The sequence below is a fragment of the Aedes albopictus genome, chromosome 2 (genome assembly GCF_035046485.1).
Source record: "Aedes albopictus strain Foshan chromosome 2, AalbF5, whole genome shotgun sequence".
In the NCBI taxonomy this organism is placed as follows: Eukaryota; Metazoa; Arthropoda; class Insecta; order Diptera; family Culicidae; genus Aedes; species Aedes albopictus.
Window position 1 is genome coordinate 23,448,683 of NC_085137.1, and position 19,495 is coordinate 23,468,177.

Sequence of the window (19,495 nt, forward strand, 5' to 3'; positions counted from 1 at the left end):
CATGCTGGTCAAAGCATTGACTGGCCACTGCCGACTCAGCTATCACATGGCGAATATTCAGCAAGCTGATTCATTTGCCTGTGATAGCTGTGAATCCGATTATGGAACTTCGTATCATTTGATATGTAACTGTCCAGTTTTCGCGCAACTGCGTTTCCGAGTATTCGGTAAACACTTATTAAGTGAAACTGACTTCAGAAACCTGAATCTTCAGGATATTCTGTTGTTCTTAACCCGCTGTGGTAAAGAGCTATAGGCTCTCTTTCGCTTTATGCGTTATTACAGTGCCCTTTTCAGGGCGCTGTTTGAACCCATTGTGGTACGCTTGTGCGTTAGTACCCTCTTCCAGGGTATTTTTCCTATTTCCCTACCTGTCCCTAGCCCCATCCAAATCCTTTTTCCTTCCTTTTCCCTCAGGTAGATGATGAAATAGGCTGTTATTTTGGCGATGGCACAAATGTCCCAAATGGAGGATAACGTGCCTCTGGAGCCGGCCTTCTGATACCTGATACCTGATACGATCATTTCTGACTACTCAGACAGGTCTCAGCCAAAACCACGTGCGAGCATACATGCGCACAAGTCCATTTTTTATTTCAATCAGGTAGGCTATGTTAATAAGTGTCACAACTACTCGGAGTCGCGTCGTCAACGAGCGTTTTTTGTGCTGCTGCTTCTAACTCTACGTCTGTTTGGCTGATCAAATCAGAATTAGAATTGCTTCTATTCAGGTTCGATCTGCCGAACAGACATAGGAGTAGCCATCGAATAGACAAATGTATACGAAAGAACATTAGTGCTTCAGGAAACTTGCGAAAAGTGTACCATTGCAAAGGTGCCGAAAAGTAGTACTTTTCGGCACTCTTAAAAGTGCTGAAAAGTACTACTTTTCGGCACTCTTGAGCTAGTCAAGAAAAGTATGCCATTTCTGCACAGTTTCGGAAATTGAAAAGTGCAATCTTATGGCACGTAATTGCAAAAAATGCTTTTTTTTATTTTTTATGAAATTTTGGTCTGTCAAATTTTTGCACTTTTTTACATAATTTTAAAGTAATTTCTTCTCGCTATCCCCACAAATTGTTTTGCACACTTCCATTATTTTTGTTCCAGTCGAAAAAAGTATCGAAATTGACCCTTATAAGTTTTTTACAAGGGTCCAAACTTTGGGGTAAAATGCCCATCCCTAGATAATTACATTAAACTAGCCATTTAGATCCAAATTTTGGCTTAATTTGCGTAGAACACAAATAAGAACCATACAATAACACATTTTCATTACACATCCGTGGGTCATTTTTCGAAAATGTTGATAAAACAGCTCATTATGCCATTTAAATGGAATTGACCCATAATTACAGGTGATCCATAATTATGTTATGACTGTATACCATTCACGAACAATAAAACTTGACAATAAACCATGCACGGAAGTAAATGTGCACAATTTGGCACCCTGGCGTTAGCTGCAGCTAATGGCGCGTTTTACCCCACATTAAAACTAAAATGCTGAAAATCAAACTTTTTTTCAAATTTCCATTTTTCAGTAGTAAAACATAAAACTGGTTGATGGTTTCTTCCATTTGGAAGGAAACACGTTGAAGCTTCATATTTGTGTCAAAAAAGTGTGTATTATGAAGTGTTTCGTGGTTAAAATTGAACTCTTCCTTAACGTGGGCGTCTTACCCCCAGTCCTCCTAATTACGCACACACAACGCAAAGCGTACAATTAGGAACTGCAGTGACAGCATAACAACCGGTTAGAATTCCTCGTCAAGGATACTAAGCGGTATCGTGTGTCACTTCACGAGTTTAAAAGCCCATTCAACACCGTTATCCACTCCATCAGTAGCCAAGATGTTCCTCAAGAAGACAGCTCAATCGGAAGCACTCCAAGTGGGCCTCCAATTGTTAACCTGGATCGGTTTGCAAGGCACTAATCGAAAACGCATTTGGCGGTACTATTTCATCGTTGGTTGGCTGCTAGGGAATGTAATTCTCCCGAAAGCTCTACTAGGTTCTGGCGACGAAGGATTCGATTCCCTGGTCCGGAGCCTCGCTGAGATGGCCTTTTTCAGCGATGTGTGTATCGCCGTTGGAATATTCGTGACTCGCCTGCGACATTTCGAACGGATGGTTCAGATTCTGAAGGAGATCTTTGACCGATACGAAACCAAAGAATGCGTCGAAGAGATTCGTAGGTTCAATCGTCGAATGGACATTTTCGCGAAATCTTACATAGCATACATTGGCATGTTGGTGTTTTTGTTTTTTATTCCATCGATTGTCTGGAACTTGTATATGACGATTTTTGTTTCACCGGCACATAGAAGTAGTTACGTTTTGCTGATGGAAGTGCAGTATTTCTACTTGGACATCCGACACAATTTCGTCCACTACCTGTTGTATTTCGTACTCTGTGGTGCAGCGACATTGTGTTCAGCTTACCAAAGTTGCATCAAGGGCACAATTTTCCTGACGGCACTTCAGTACGGAGCTAAGCTGTTCGAACTACTGCACTTGAGGATTAGCCGTCTTGATGAAGTGGAGGCCGGCGATAGACGCCGTGAAGAGCTACGGCGGATCATTGAGCTGCACAACATGACTCTGAAGTATACGGAACTGTTAGAGGAAACAATCACCTTCATTATGATCAACCAGGTGCTGAACTGTATGGCCATTTGGTGCATGTTCATGGTGTATCTCTCATCGGTGAGTAGTTTTCATGTCACAAATCGGAAGTATTGTAAGAAATGTTTGTAAATTTCCAGAACTATGGACCGAATGGCTTCAACGTGGCGGTCTTGTTTGTGGTCTTCATTGTTGAAATGGTAGTCTACTGCGTCAGCGGAACCCATCTAAGTGAAAACGTAACGACTAAGTGACAAAGGTCAACAAGGAATTAACTTTCGGTTTTTGCAGGCTTTTAAGGTGGGCAGTGCCATCTACCATTACCCGTGGTACCTGGAGCCTGCCGATATGCAACGTGACCTTCGCTTTATGATACAACGAGCGCAGAGGCCGTGCGGGATTACCGCGGCCAAGTTTTACTTTGTGAACATCGAACGGTTGGGAATATTAGTTCAGGCTTCGTACTCGTACTATTTGTTACTGAAAAATGGCTTCTAAGAAAACATGAGGCATTGTTGCAGTTTATACTGAGGCAGCATCCATTTATTGCATAACGCTAAAATCGAGATTTTTTTAACAAACCCCCTCCCCCCTCCGTAACGCATTTTGTATGAAAATCCTAAAACTTTTGTATGGGCCGTAGCGTTACGTAATTTGTGGATGGTGTCTAATGACTTAGTCGGAAATAGTAACCAAGTGGCTAAAGATTGACTATCAGACTAATGGTTAGAATGGCACAGATCAAATTCCCAAAACGGAAGCTAAGTGAACATGTTAAACTTCTAAGTGTTATGCCTCGTGCATATAGGATGGTCAAAAATTTGTAACTACTAACTTCAGAATGTCCTGTGAAACTTCTAGAAAACTTTTAATGGAAATCGCTGATGGATTTTGCCTGACAAAAAAAAGTGTTTGCAAAACTTTTGAAGTTTCTTAGTTCTCCCCGAATTTCTTTTTCAATGACTTCAAGAAATCTATGCATTTTGTCCAGGAGTTCACCATAAATTACATGCTATTTGCAGAACGAAAATATTTCAAAAACTCAATCGTATTAGTCCAATTTATTTTTCGAATGTTTCCGAAAAAAATAACAAGAATTTTCCTGTAATTCAACGAAGAATTACGTGGAAAATTCTTGCAAAATGTTTCTAGAATTTCCGACAGAAATAAACACGAATATTCTGCAGGAACTTTTTGGTTCAACATTCTACAAAGTTTTTGAGTTCCTCCAATGTTCAAGCTTAGATTTGGAGGAGCTTTGAAAGTTGTTTGGAATATAGGCGCCTACAATAAAACCAAAGGGTTTTATCATTTAACACTTACAGCGCCACCTAGCGGCAGAAATCGAAATCCTAGAGTTTCAGCAATCTTTCCCAATGCTAATTTTCAAAAACGGTAGAAAATCTAAAATAAGTAACTATCGTGGGGTTGCCATTATTATCAAGTATTCCAAAGCTTTTTGAGTCCATAATTAATAGCAATTTATTTTCTCAGGTCAAGCCTTTAAGGACAGACTTTTAGAATCCCAAAATGGCCGCCTCAATGACCGACTTTGGCACCTACTCACGATTTCGAGGGCACAAATCTCTTCGTAAACAAAACCAGCTCACCCGAGCTTCTTATTTTAAGCTAACTACAAGTGAGCAAGAGCAGAATAATAAAATGCATTGTTGTTTAAAGCTTGCTTCTTGAGACATGTGCGTCTGAAGTTTTGATGCACTGTTGAAACGGGATTTCAAGACGTTCATCCTTAATACCTAGTCAAAAACATGGCTTTATGAAACATGGCTGGAAAAAATATGAAAAAATGTTTGGAGGAAATTAGAGGGAAGGAGGAAAACATTTCTGGGGAAATTTACTGGCGGGATTCCTGAGGAAACTTCCGAAAGAATTCTTGAAAAAAAATCCTGAGGATCTTGGAAAATTGCTAGTGGAATTCGTGGGGAAACTCCCAAATGGAGCAATCCTAGGGAAACCAATGGGACATTTTTTTTTTTTTTGCGGAAACTCGTGGAGGTATTCCTGGGAATATTCCTCTGAAAGAGTTCCTACTGAAATTCCTAACGGAAATTCTGGATAAATTCCTACAGTAATTACTGAATTTCTGACGAAGTTTCCGGGGAAATTCCTGAAGGAAATTCAGGAAAAATTTCTGGAGGAATTCTCCGGAAAATTTATGAACAATCCCTGAGAATTTCCAGGCACATAATTTTAAATAGATGCAGGGTAAATATTCGACACATTCTCATGAGAATTCCTTAATTATTTTACTATGAAATTTCTGGAAATATTCTTCAAGAAATTCCTTGGAAATTTCTAGGAATATTTTTTAAGAAACTTCATGAAGCAATTCCTGGGCAATCTCAGAAAGAATATCTTTTGAAACTCCCTAATCATGAGGAAATCTATGGGGAATACATGAAGGCATTTCTGGGGAAATTCCGGAGGAAATTTTCGACAGAATTGCTGGAGAAATTCTTGGAAAAGCGCTTAGGTAAATTTCGAGAAGAATTCCAAGGAAAATTATTAGTGGAACTCCTATATAAATAAATTTCCGTGTAAAGTTTAAGGGAAAATCCCTAATGGAAATCCCTTTGAAATTCTAGAAGAAATTTCCTGGATGAATCCTCGGAAAAAAATCTGGATGAATTTCTGGATTGATTCCCGGAGGATTTTTTGAACGAATTGCCTGAACAATTTCTGGATGAATAACCGGAACAGTTTCTGAAGAAATTGCTGGATAAAATCCCGAAGGAATTTCTTATTGAATGCTCGCCGAATTTTTTGAAGAAATTTCTGAAGAAATATCCTGGACCGACAGTATTTCTAGACGGATTTATGGATGAATTTATAAAGGAGTTGCAGCATGAATTACTGGTGGAATTGCTGAATGTTTGTTGTAGGAACTCTCGTAGCAATTTATGCATGAATTCGCGGAAGAATTCGTGGAAGAACTGCTTTTGGAATAACGGAGGATTTTCTTAAGGAATTCCTTGATGATTCCCAAAATTTCTTGAAGAATTGTTGGATATAATTCTGGAGCAATTTCAGGAAAAATTCTGGTCGAATTCCCTGAAGTATATCTTGAGAAATTCTCGGAAGAACTTCTGGACTTATTCCCGGAAAGTTGCTAAACGATTAACCGGAAGAATTTCTGATGGAGTTGCTGGATGAAGGAATTTTTCGAGGAATTCCAGGAACACCAGGTAGAGATACTCTTGGAATTTATTTATTCACTCCAGGATGATACGGAGCGTGACAATATGGTCCACACAGGATCGTCCAGCTCGGAATCCTGCTTGCTGCCGTCGGAGAGTTGCGTCAATCTTCTCCTGTATCCGGTTTTGGATCACTTTGCAGAGGACTTTGAGAACGATACACAGTAACATTATGCCCCGCCAATTATCACATACAGTCAGGTCACCCTTTTTGGGTACCTTTACTAAGACGCCTTGCATCCAGTCGGCCGGAAATGTCGCGGTTTCCCACATGTTGCAGAATAATTGATGCAGTAGTTGTGCGAATACAACGGTGTCAGCTTTGAGCATCTCAGCTCATATGCGATCGACTCCTGGGGCCCTGTTCGATTTCATGCTACGGATGGCTTTTTCTTTCTCCTGCACTGATGGAGCCTCGGTGTTGACACGGATAATGCGTCGAACCCTTGGCGGATCATGCTGAGGTGTTGATGGCGTGACCAACACTTGAAAAAGGTTTCCAAAGTGCTCGAACCAGCGTTTCAACTGGTCAGCCGGGTCGGTCAGTAACTGTCCAGACGTGTCTTTCACGGGCATCGCATAGCATTCATCTTAGTCCCACAAAAGCGACGTGAAACATCGTAGAGGAAACGGATGTGGCCGGTGTTTGCGGCTTTCTCGCCTTCGTCGGCTAGGGAGTCCGCCCACGCTCTTTTGTCCCGTCTACATGAGCGTTTCACTTCCTTCACGAGAGCCGAATAGCGCTGACGGGCTACGGCTTTGGCTCCTCGTGTTTTCGCTCGCTCTATCGTGGCTTTGGCGCTCCTTCGCTCCTCTATCTTCCTCCAGGTATCATCTGTGATCCACTGCTGTCTCCGGGTGCTCACCCAAATTATTCTCGCCGGTGGTGATGAAGGCGTTCTTGATGGCGCTTCATTGATCTTCTACGCTTCCACCTGCTGGAATATCCGCAGCACGGTTCTCTAGCTCCTCGACGAAGGACCTTTTCACCGCAGCGTCTTCCAGTCGGCGTGTGTCGAACCGTCGCCCGATTTTCTCCTCCTGACGATGCATCCAAGCAATGCGCAGTCGGATCTCGCCGATTAGGAGATTATGGTCGGACGCAATGTCGGCGCTACGTTTGTTCCGCACATCAAGAAGGCTCCGTCCCCATTTTCGGCTGATGCAGATGTGGTCGATTTGATTTCCCGTACCGCCATCACGGGAAACCCATGTCACTTTGCGCACTGGTCGATGAGCAAAGAGCGATCCCCCAATCACCATGTCGTTGTTGCCACAAAACTCTGCAAACAGCTCTCCGTTTCGCTCATTTCTCCGAGACCATGGCGTCCCATGACGTGCTCATAGTCCGAGTTGTCGGAACTAACCTTCGCGTTGAAGTCGCCCATGAGTATCTTGATATCACCTTCCGGAATCTTGTCCACGACAGCATTCAGTTGACTGTAAAAGTTCTCTTTGTCTTGCAATTCGGCAGCATCGGTTGGCACGTAACATTGGATCACGGTAAGGTTTCGAACCCGTGTTCTAAATGTGGCTACAATTATCCTCTCATAAATAAATAGGTTCCTACTTCATGAGCGCTGCGTGGGCGTGAGCACTGAGCAGGAAACCAACTCCACGGTGGCGAGGAGCGTGTTCACCTCGTAGGCCAGAGTATAGCAGAATTTGACCCGACGCCAATCTGTGTTCTCCAAAGTTCGAGAACGGACTTCGCTCAGTCCTAGGATCTCAAGCTTCATACGGCATGTCTCATTGACTAGTTGTGCCAGTTTACCCTGCTGGGTCAGGGTTAATACATTCCAAGTTCCAACTCTTGTCTGTTGTTTCGCACTAAAAGTCGTTGCCGTTGAATCAGTACGTAATCTTTCATTTTCGGTTTCTGTAACGGTTTTCGATTTCAGAAACAGTAGGTTGTTGGCCTAAGGTCCCCTATCCACCGTGGTGGGGCTGTCACCTTAGGTATAGCTTCCGGTGGATACTCAGTCGCTGGATGCCAGAACAGACGCTGTTTGAGCCGCACCTCCTTGGTGAACTGACGCTCGAGACATACCTCCTCAATCTATCTGAAGTCAGAAGGACAACAGTGCCCAGGCTGCACTATCAGCTAAGCACGAAACTCTTAGCTGGCAGTCTTTGTAATCGCTTGACCCGTGGAAGTATGAGGTAGGAACTTGTGCACGCAGAAAAATATCGATAGGTAGAACCTAAAAACACATCGATTAGAATCGATCAGTTTCGTATGCATTGAATTGATCATGCAATTTTTTTGTTTCTATTCGGCAATATTTTCGAAACAACAATTTTTTCGATTTGAATAAAATATCTACACAATATTTTAAAACCAACAAATCTTTGTTATTGTTTCTAAAAAACAATTTTGTAGAATCAACAACTTTGATGTATTGAGGTCACCATTTTGTTTTTGGAAGGAAAAAAGTACACATTGTTTTTATTTTCTTTTTTCGTCACAGAATTTCGGTAAAAAGTGCATTAGAAAATAAAAATTATGTGAGTTTATTTAAAAACTGTTATCCAAGTTTTGCTTTTCATGAAGTTAGGCGATAAACGGTTGTTAATGAAGGTAAGAGGATAGTTGTAAAGATAAAACTCTGATTTCCTTATTAATGGATTTTGTTGCTAATTTCAGCCAGTCGGTACGAATAAGAGAAATATAATTTCATTTACGGAAAAGTGAAATCGCATGAGGATTGGTGAAGGTAAATTTGACATGATTGATCTTGTAATGATATAACAATTTATGTATCTATTTCAGAATTAACCATGAAAACAAAATAAAATCGAAAGAGAAAATGGGATTGACGAAAAATTCAATAGCAGGAATCGCGCCACAACATCTTATCGAAAAAAAGTTATCTACAATCGCCATATTATTTTGCTTAGACGATGTACAAAGTAAAATTGAAAATAATTAGAATTGTTTACACAAATGTAAATAAACAATAAACAAAAAACAGTTTTATTATTATTATTAGTTCAAAAAACAGGATCGTTGAAACAACAAAATCAAATTTTAGTTTCAATGCAACACCTTTTTACTTCAAAACATTGCATTTGTAGATTTGACAAATCGTATTTTTGTTTCGAAAAAAAATATGCATTGGTTTTGACAGCAGATTGATTTCGGGCAATTTTAGAAACAAAAAACTTCATTGTTGTTATGAATTTATGAATTTGTTGAATCAACAAAATTTGCAGGTAAGCGCTGAGTCAACAATAAAATTTGTTGAATCTATGCAGAATTCCTTTGGTTTTACAATATATTTTTCTGCGTGTGAGGATCAGAGCTATGTTGGACGCTCTCCTTTTCGGCTCACCAATTTGCAGCCCTATTCGAGATAATGATACTCAATAAATCACTGTCAAAATTGCTGAGATCTCGGCATGACAGTTACTTGCTGAGTTGATCGCGGCAGAAGTTTTAAAAGTACAGGGGATGGCCAAAATGTTTGGGATAGGCAACTTTTGCTCTCACAAAAACGTTAAACAAGCTGTAACTTTTCATAGAGTGCATCAAAAATTCTCAGATTTTGACGAATTGTCAACCACACATATAATAGCATCATTGGTACAAATTCACACATTTTTGGTACAAAAAATACACATAACATCATTATCAACCAGCAACACTGCCCACACCACCTCAGCAGACATGTTGCTTGTTTTGAACCAACACCATCATGGTGTATCAACACGCACAACCCGTATCATACAACACAACAAATCAAAGTGAAAGAACGAACTCCCCGTCCCGCACACAAACAAGGACGATGATGACGACGGTGACCGCGCGCGAGAGAGTGAGACTTTGAGGAAATGTCGAATTTCACAAACAACCCCCCAAAACGTATCCACCGACTTTCTTGGGGAAAGGGTTGCCGCAAGTGGGTGGTCGCTGGCACTAAACGAGTTTCTTCCTGCTTTCTTTCTTCGCCGAAATCGAAGCCGAAGGGAATCCATTTTTCGGAACTTTGAATTGTTGCAGTTCTCGATCACTACAGGGTAAATCGACCGAAAATTGAACCAAACCAACTTTTCAATGGCTTACCGCAAATAGTTAACTACCTTTCACGAGAACATGTGGTTTTCCGCGCTACAAACGGCTGTGTGTCACCCGATACGAATGCAGAGTTTACACTAGGGAGGCTCTCCCCAGTGTAAGAGAAGCGACCGACTGTGTTGTAGAGCGGCACAGCTCCACCACGCATGTGTGTCACCACCATACTTGCCTCGCCACCCAACCAACCAATCCCCCACATCATAATGCCTGGTTTACATGGGTCAACTGAAACGAGCATTTCACTTGCCAACTTCTCAAATATATTCATTCGAAACGAATGATGTGTTTAGACTCAGCAAACGACTCGAACGGCCACTTGCATGCTCTTGAATGCATTTCAGTTGAAGCAAGTGTTTACATTGATCAATTCGCGCGGTGCGTAAGCAAACTGAATTGAATTCAGCTCATCTGACAGATAACTTGAATTCAACTCACATGAATCGCGGGTTCAGACGGGGCAAGTGAGATGATTACGTTTGACTTGAACGGAAAAGTTCAACATGTTCAACTTTCGTTCAAGTCAAGTCAGTTGCTGAAGTGAGATGAACGGTCGTGTTTACACGTTCAATTCACATTCAATTGGGCGTTTTCAACTGACTGGAATCAAGTCACTTGCACCGTCTAAACCAGGCATAACTTCGACTGGACCGTGCTTTGGGCCTGTCCATAAACTACGTAGACTCTTAGGGGGGGACGGGGGGGGGGGTCTGGCCAAAGTCTACGCTCCATACAAATTTCGAAAATTTTATATGAACAGAAGTCTACGGAGGGGGAGGGGGGGTCTGCGATGACCCAAAATGAGTCTACGTAGTTTATGGACAGCGCCTCCTGGTGTCACTGCTTCTGCCGATGTTGATTGTTTGTCCGTCGAAACGTACCTACGTCCTCCTACCTCATTCCCAAAACAACGAAACTGCCAATCATCGTCGCCGCCGCATCGATTGGGGTTTACTAGATGAACAGTTGGGAGCCAATGTGGTCCAAGTGTATGATAGCACTAGTTTTCAGCATTTTTTAGCTCTGTGAGCTCAAGTTCATGTTTTAGTGTGACATCATGTCCTTAGTCCGAAAACGAAGAATCGGATTTTTCCTGACTTCCCATAGAACGCTGGCGATTTGAGCTTAAATTATGTCAGCTTAAAAGCTTAAAAAACCACTGACATCTCAGTGCAGAAAAAACTTCCTCTCAATAGTGCGAATCTTTGTTTTCAAATAGAACGTATATGTGTACTAACGGACATCCTCCCGCACCATGTCTCGCACCCGTAACACCTTAAGGTGAAACATCAAGAAATCTCATTGTAATTTTGCATACAAACTTTAGAGGCACAAATCTGACAAACGGAGCATCGAACTAAGCCGCACTTGTTTAATATGGCTTTGTTCACTTGCAAAAAGAGGCAGTTTTTCCAAATCGAGCGCATTTGTTTGCGAATTTTTAAGATTTGTGCTCTTGAAAACATGAGTAGCGGTCCAAGTCGGCCATTGTGGCAGCTATATTTGCATTCTCTGAAGTTTCTCCTTAAGGCCTCAAATACGTTATGGAATTGTCATGTGCTCTGTAAGCGAACGAATATAATCAATTCAATAAATTCATGGGACAACTATGTCAGAATACTCTTAGCGCCGCAAGACATAAACGAGCCAAACTATTCTGGAGTTAAGACTATGTAACATGGTCAACAAGATCTACCGCCGCCGCAATTCAAATACAACTTTGCGGCTTTGGACCGTTATCGTCCGAGTTCCTTTGTAATTGAAAGAGAAGTTCTTTTTACGGTTACCGGGCATTGCAGGGTTCGTCAAATGTCATGAAGCACACAAATTCTACCACAAACACCATGCAATCTACGTTTGCGGCTTACGATCATTGTTTTCCATGGTACTCCACTGCTATGAAGAAATCTGTTTGAGGTTGTACGACATTGTAAGGAAAGCAAAATGTACTGGATTTCAGGCCTTTCTAGTTCTGGAATCTCCTTCAATTGTCATTCAATCAACGTTTGCAATTGTTGTTCTCGGATATCCACGATGCTCTACTTACAACAACCCAACGCCAATGAGTAGTCTATTTTTCGGTTGTCGGATATTGTAAAGTTTGCGGAATGTCCTGAAGTTCAGGACTTTCAAGTCTACCAAATCTAACACATTCATCGCATCTCTGCATGCGGTTTACGGTCATTGTTATCCATGATACTTGAGATGATCTTTTTGAGGTCGATCGACATCTTAAGGTATGCAAATGCTCTGGTGTTCATCATTATCAAGTTCTACAAAGTCTACCTTAATCGCAATCCAATCTACATTTGCAGTTATTGTTCTCTGATATCCATAATGCTCCATATCCCAACGAAAAGGCCTTTTTACGGTTTTCGGATATTGGGAAGTTAGCAAAATATCCTGAAGTGTACGACTTTCAAGTTCTACAACATCTACCACAATCATCATGCAATCTACGTTTTCTGTTAACAGCCATTGTTATCCATGGTACTCCGAACATATCTCCATGGTTTCGTACAAATACGCGTAATTCAATAGAATCAGTAATAAAACGACTTTCATCAGACCTGCGTAAAATCTATATTTTAGATGATCGAATTGCTGATCACTGGTAGGAGTTCATAACTGTGGTTTGCTTTTATAAACAACCCAACTAACATTTATTGTGAATGTAAACGTCAACAAAGCGTCCTTAATACGGCTTGATGCTGAGTTACTGTGTTGTACATATGGACGGAAGCTTCTATGCAAGCCCTATACCAATGAATCTGGCGAACTTAATCAGCTTGTACATGCTGTGCGATCAGCTTCTATGCCACCTAATCATAGCTCTTTTCTCGGCTCCTATGTAACCACTAACTAAATAACATCTTGAGAAGGCGCTTTTTCAGCCTTTTCGCAATTGTTAAATAATAGTTTTACGGCATCCCCAAATTAAACGATTAAATATAATTAGGTTATGGATACCGTGACGCAATACATGTGGAACTGGAATTATCACTTTTAAAATTGAATAATTAAAGTACTTGCCGCTACTTGGAATCGAACTCCCGATCTCCGTATCCACTGGTCCCGATGATGTCCTCGCTGCCACACTGCTATATATAAATAACATAGAAAATAGCCCGTTTTGTTTTACTCCAGACAAGGCTTCATAATTGTGCCACAAGAAACCTTACCCAACTTCATCTTGCTGTAAAAGCTTGTGAAACGTCAAACGCAATAATGTTTACATTGAACAAGCTGTGTGGTTGCGCCAACAGATTCTTCTTCACAGCTTCTAGCTGAAAGAGTGTTCTTTAAACGGCTACGAAGCGCTGCTGTTTTGTGTTTTGGCAACATTACAAAACGTACTGTATAAAAGCAGCTGTTGTAGTGGCTGGGACTCTTACTCGATTTGCACATCTTCCGGCAAATTTTCCGGCATTGAATTAAAGTGCAATAAAAGCAACCCAAATAATTTCACAGCACATACATGGATAGCTGTAAAGAATTTGTGTAGTAGCTATATATCCCGCTTAAAGTTTGTTTTGACAATAATGTTTATATCCGACAAGCCGTGTTGGTAAACCAACAGTTTCTTTATTACAGCTTCTAGCCGTAATGAAATCGCATAACGGCCTTTAAAGCGCTGCTGGTTTGGGGATTTGTCAGTATAACGAATTGTACTGTATAGTAGCAGCTGTTTTGTTAGTGGGGACTCCTATTCGATGTGTTCAAGTTTTCACATCTTCCGGGAAATCTCCCGGAGTTGGAATACGGTGGAGTAAAGGCAGCCCCAAGTGGCAAGCAATGAGTTTGGTAGCTGTATGATGCTTGTTTTGCAGTCGTGTATTAGCTTATGATTTATATTTGACTAGCTTTCCTTTTATTCAGCATTGACTGCTTTTATTCGATGGTTACACAACAGAAAGCAAATGACTGAAGCTTATAGCGCTGAAAATGTTAGTTGAGAAGTGTAATGGACAGCATGTAGGGTCTGGGATCATTTGAGCAGGAGTACTTACACTCCCGTGCAAAAGTTTGGGGTCACCCCCTCAAAAACATGGAAATGTTTTTCGGTCATACCTCAGTCATCTTTCATTTAATCCACTCGTTCTCAGACTCTATCGAAATATAAAGAGCTAGATTTGCTTCGTAGGTACTTTTCACAAATTTTATATGAAATTTTTAGTATGAAAAGTTTACCTAAACTTACATGTTTTTCCTAAATCTGTACGAAAAATTGTTTTCCGTGTAATTCGAAATTGGGTCATCCAAATTTTGAAATTGAAGTTGCATTGGAAACCTATTTCTTTCCTCTTTGAGAGCCATTCATTAGATTCTAGCGAAAAAAATTCATAACATAAATTAAATTATCGAGTTAGGTTTACAAGTCACCGTGCAAAAGTTTGGGGTCACCTTTCAAATGAAGTCTGAGTCGGATTTTATTCAAATCATCATTTGAAACCATTCCGGAGATATTCCGGATTTTAGTGGGGTCAGGGGGTGGGAGAGGTGTCTGTTTTGCCAAACGGCTAAAAGTGATTATATCGTGCGTTATTGTGTTTGAGAGACCCCCGCGGTACCTGTTCTAGGTGTTCCAGAGCGACCATATCAGTTGATACACACTTAAGTCAATTTTTCTACCCATTCTATCGAAATCATGAAGATTGATACGTCACTCGGCATGTTTAGGTTGAAAACCAGAAGTGTCCCCAATGAGGCCCCGTGGAACTTGTCACGTTGATCCGGATGATCAAATCTGGTTATCGCAGTTGTGTTTCACTGTTCGGAACAAACATTTCGCTGAAAATCGATGATTCAAACACAATAACACACGAAATAATCACTTTTAGCCATTTTGCAACAACCTGACCCCACTACAATCCGGAATATCGCCGGAATGGTTCTGAATATTACATGGCCATTTGTGTAGAATAAACTAGCACCAATTTATGATAGATTTAGAATTTTTGTATGTAATCTCTTGGATTTTTTCCCAAAATGCCTTGAGGTTTCCCAAAGGGAATTCTTGTGAGATTTCTCCAAGAATATTTGAGGTATTCCTCTACTAGATAATCTCGCACGATTTTGCTTAATTATCTTTTGAAATTCGGTGAAATGTTTCAGTTTGAATACCGGAACAAGTTTCAGATCTCTGGAATTTCTCCAGTAGTTTCTTAAGGGATTCTTTCAGGAAACCTTTCTAGAAATTAAAAAGGGACATCTTCCTTTTCAAATTCTTCCTACAATTTCTACGGGAACATTCTTTCAGGAGTTCTATTAGAAGTTTTTATTACTTCAAGAATTCCTCCAGAAATTCCTTCTGGAGCACCTTTTGAAGTTATTCTTGGAATTCATCCAAGTTATTTTTTGTGTCTCTTCAGGACTTCCTTATGAGATTCTTCAAAAAAATTGCTTCTGGCAACTTCTACGCATAGAAAAATAGCTGAAAACCTCCAAGTACGTATGGGATTCATTCAGAAATTTCTCCAGGTTTTGTTTTTGGAATTCCTCTAAGATTTCCTTCCGGCATTACTACAGGAATTTCTTCTGGGATTTTCTACTGAGCATCGTGTAAGAATTACTTCAGGGGACCCTCCATTCTGGCAATCCCAAGAGATCCCCCTGGGAATAGTCAAGAAGTTCCTTCTAGAAATCCTTCAGAAGTTACTTCTGGAAATCCCTAGGAGTTCCTTCTAGGAATCCTCTAGAATTTTATCTGTGAATCTTCCTGGGAAACTTTCTAGGATTCTTTCTGGAAATGCTTCTCCTAGAAATCCTTCTGAAAATTCTTCTCTCTCTGAAATCTTCTTGTCTTTCTGAAAATCTCCCAAGTGTACTTTCTTGAAATCACCAGGTGTTCCTTCTGAAAATCCCACAGGTTGTCCTTTCGTCGACAGAGTATAAATAAACCCTAGATCCGAAGTGAACAATAACACTGGCGTTCGATTTGAATAGGTCGTATGAATATAGTAATCACAGCAAACATGCGACCTATTCAAATCGAACGCCAGTGTTATTGTTCACTTCGGAATGTTGCAACTCTTTTGTAACGTTCGTCCCTTTGGCTGAACATTTCTTATTTGTCATTTACTTCACTGGCATGGCTAACACATAGGAAAAGGTCCAATTTCTAGTAAAATAACATAACTAGGAATGAAACTTCTACTCTTTGAATAGACCCCCCGATTATACCACTCTGACACGCGACGCCATCGCACAGATTACAGCGCCGAGCAAACAACAAACCATGCCAAGGTGTGAAACTTCATTACTTCTCGTTGAACTGGATTGGCAGAATGACGGCCACATGGCAGCAGCGGCAACCCTATATCGCTATATCGCCAACCAGTAAACACACAGGAACCGGTGGTCTAGTGTTAATGACGAACGATTCATTCTCCATCCGAACGGCCGACCGCCCAACCGATGATGATCATACATTCATCTTTTTTGACATTCTCCAACTCGAACAAGGCCAAATACGCTATAAATGTCGCCGGTCTTTATGATTGGTGAAGATGAAGATGATGATGATGAGGGGCAAGGGTGGTTTGCAAAAGGGGGTCCAACCACGCCGACCACCACCCGCCATCCAACTCCTATGATGATGGCACCAACGAGCTCGCTCGGTCAGTGATTCAGAGGGAGGTCCATCCCGTCATGAGAACGAACAACTAGGCTTCTCAGCATAGCTGTTGTAGCTGTAGGCTTACCACCGCGGCCACCCTAGACTAAGGACTGTTCAATTTATAAAACGGACAACTTGCTTATGCGATATCTTTTTTTATTTTTCAATAAAATCATTAACAGTTTTTTGCATAACTTTCTATAGCTATTCTCAAATGTAGGAAAAATATAACATTTAGCAAAATGTTCTTTATTATGTAACTGAAGCGGTTTTCGTAAAACATCAATAAAAACCCATTTCTCAATATTCGACATAACTTTCCTTATACTTAATATGCACATTTTCATGATGTTTTCACTGTATTGGAATCTTATACTATTCTACTAAAGGTAAAGCTTAATAGTTGGTCAGTAATAATGCACCAAGCAGTCTCCGGCTTGGTATGGTGAGTTGCCTTATTTTCATAGAAATTATGAAAAAATGTTCATTTAAGTCCTGTGCTGCAATAACATCACGGATTCGGCTGAAAATTTGTCCAGACTAGTAGAATACTGCTCTCTGAATGATACAGAAGAAAAATTTACTTATAATTACATTTTTCATCGAAAATTTAATCCATAAAGATGGCCATATTAAAAAAAAAATCATGTTTTTTGCTCCATTGATGCAGATTTTCGACTCCAGTGAATCTTGTTATTATTTTTTTTTCGGCAAAGTTGGTCCTATGTCATTGTACACGTTATTTAATAATAATCGGATGCAAAGTTTTCATTTCCGACATTATTGTTATGCAAAATTTGCATTAGGTTGCATTGTTATTTGTAAGAACCTTCCAAGAACGAAACCGTTTTGATTACTGTGTCTGCAATAGCGCACAGTAACCAAACCAGCAATGCTATTAAAAAGCAGTTTTCTGCATTTAAAACCACATTATTCCCACTTTTGACTGGATGCATAAAAAAATGATTATTTAATATTTTCATGCCCTTTTTGCTTTACAATTGAATTTTATTGAAAAAATCGAATCTTACTTGAGACTTTAATATCTCAACACTTAATTTTCCGATTGAGTTTAAATTTTGTCAGAAAGTTTATTACTCATGCTGCTGCAGCATGGCACATACTTTTCTGGTGTTAAAAACGATATACCATATGTGAACATTAATTTTATTTATATTTTCAATTTTCAGCAATCGAAAAATTCACCTTATTTAACACCTGGCCGATTTTCTATAAAATAAAACTATTTTTATTCGATTCAAAAATGATCACTATAATTACAGATGATGTACTAAACAACAAAGCAAGGGTGGTTAAATTTGAACTACGCGTCTTCTTTTTATAGCCTTATAAAGTTGTCCGTTTTATAAATTGAACAGTCCTCAAACATGGGTCTCTTCTTCTAGAGCGGTCGTGTGCGTGGTGTGCTCGTGAGGGTGGCGGTAAGAGACGAACTCGCTGGAAAGGTCGTCGACGTGCGGTGCGAGCCATCGTGCGGTGACGGTGAGCAACTCTTTCCCTGAGGCCTGGATCCCCTATGATGATGATGGGAGGACAGCAGCAAAGCAACTCCACTATAGAGTGAGACCGGATCGAGTCAGTGGAAATGAGCTGACGACTGTGTTTTGTGTGTGGTGTCAAGTCAAGTGTATATACGGGTGGACGGGTGGACGGATGAACGGTCGGCCGACGGTGGAGATGAGCGAGGTGATAACTGGTTGGCGGTCGGTGGTGGCGGTCGGTCTGCGGTTCGGTTGGGGTTGGGTGGCGATGACGAAGTACGGAAACCGTTAATCGGCCGAACAGCACTCGCCTCGGCTCGAAGTAAGTACCCACCACACACTAGCTGGTTGGTTGTCAGGGGTGTACCATGGGGCGGTGAGCAGTAGGTATGTGGGGAAGATGTTGTCTTTGGTCGCGAGCGCTCTGCATTCATTCTTCGCCTCCGGTCGTCGATGATATTATGGCTAGAAAAAGAACATGCTGGCTGGTGGCAAGCGGCTAGTCATTGATGGCCATGGCACAGAGCCGGGAGAAGACTACGGGAAGGTGTGAGTGCGATTGTGAAAACAACTTTTTTTTTTCTCAGCGTCAGCATACAACCTCGAACGACCTAGACACAGTGGGCTGGACACAACGCTTATGGTTTTAACGCATTTTCAACTAGATTATGTACAAAATGAATGTTTAAATAAAAATCTTATTTAGACATTTTGCGTTGTCCAGAAACTATGTAGACTCATTTTTGACCATCTCGGACCCCCCCCCCCCCCCACCCTCCTCTCGTAGACTTTTGCTCATAAAAAAATACGGAATTAGTATGGAGCGTAGACTTTGGCAAGGGCCATCCTGCCCCCTAAGAGTCTACGTAGCTTATGGACAGGCCCGGAACTAAAAAAGTCCCAGAAGTATGTGGGAAGCTTAGATGATTAGTTTCAGAAGCTGATGTCGAAATTTTGTATACAACCCATGACCTTGAGAATGTTGCTTAGTGTTTTTTTAAGTTGAACTGCCATAGATCCGCCAATCGTCTTACCAAGTTTGAAGTTTTCCAAAGATTCATCAAGAGGTTTCAAATGAAGATAAATTTATGTTAAAAGTGTAACTGAAAGAGTAACATAACATATAAATTTATATAAATTTACATACTAGCCATTACTTACTAGTAGATTAGTGCCAAACTAGTGCTTAAATTAAAAACAGCATAATTGAGGAAGGACAAGAAAAGAGGAAATTTTGTGCATAAATTGTGTCAAGCAAGGCTTCAACGAGGAAACTTAGTTTGCGAGAACAGCTCTTGCTCCTGAGCATTTCAAATGAGACCAAGAGAGCCTAAAACGGGGTTCCAAGGGGCTTCAGGGAATTTCAGGAGCCTTTTAAGGGCAATCCGACAGGATTCCTTGGTGTTTCAATAGGATTACAGGTACTTGAGAGGTGTTTCTACTATTTAAAAGG

General features: G+C 40.7%; 2 protein-coding genes across 4 annotated transcripts in view; one reads left to right on the plus strand and one right to left on the minus strand.

Annotated features, from left to right (window-relative positions):
- The window catches only part of LOC109429626 (nuclear hormone receptor FTZ-F1 beta), a gene marked incomplete at its 3' end in the record, with an annotated part of 142,286 nt that overhangs the window by 15,023 nt on the left and 107,768 nt on the right, over positions 1-19,495 (minus strand). The window contains 1 exon segment of one of the 3 annotated variants that reach the window (XM_062849303.1): positions 9,930-10,093. 3 annotated transcript variants of the gene reach the window in all.
- On the plus strand, positions 1,281-4,878 carry LOC109429627 (odorant receptor 63a). The gene is made up of 3 exons (XM_019705630.4): positions 1,281-2,709; positions 2,769-2,867; positions 2,920-4,878. The coding sequence occupies exons 1-3, from the start codon at positions 1,855-1,857 to the stop codon at positions 3,124-3,126; spliced, it is 1,161 nt and encodes a 386-aa protein (XP_019561175.3). The 5' UTR covers positions 1,281-1,854; the 3' UTR covers positions 3,127-4,878.

What these genes read in the sequence shown, in the direction of transcription:
- LOC109429627 (XM_019705630.4), top strand. Translation starts at nt 1,855, where the DNA reads ATGTTCCTCAAGAAGACAGCTCAATCGGAAGCACTCCAAGTGGGCCTC. An exon ending in TCATGGTGTATCTCTCATCG is followed by an intron (nt 2,710 to 2,768) that starts GTGAGTAGTTTT and finishes GTAAATTTCCAG; the next exon opens with AACTATGGACCGAATGGCTT. An exon ending in GAACCCATCTAAGTGAAAAC is followed by an intron (nt 2,868 to 2,919) that starts GTAACGACTAAG and finishes CGGTTTTTGCAG; the next exon opens with GCTTTTAAGGTGGGCAGTGC.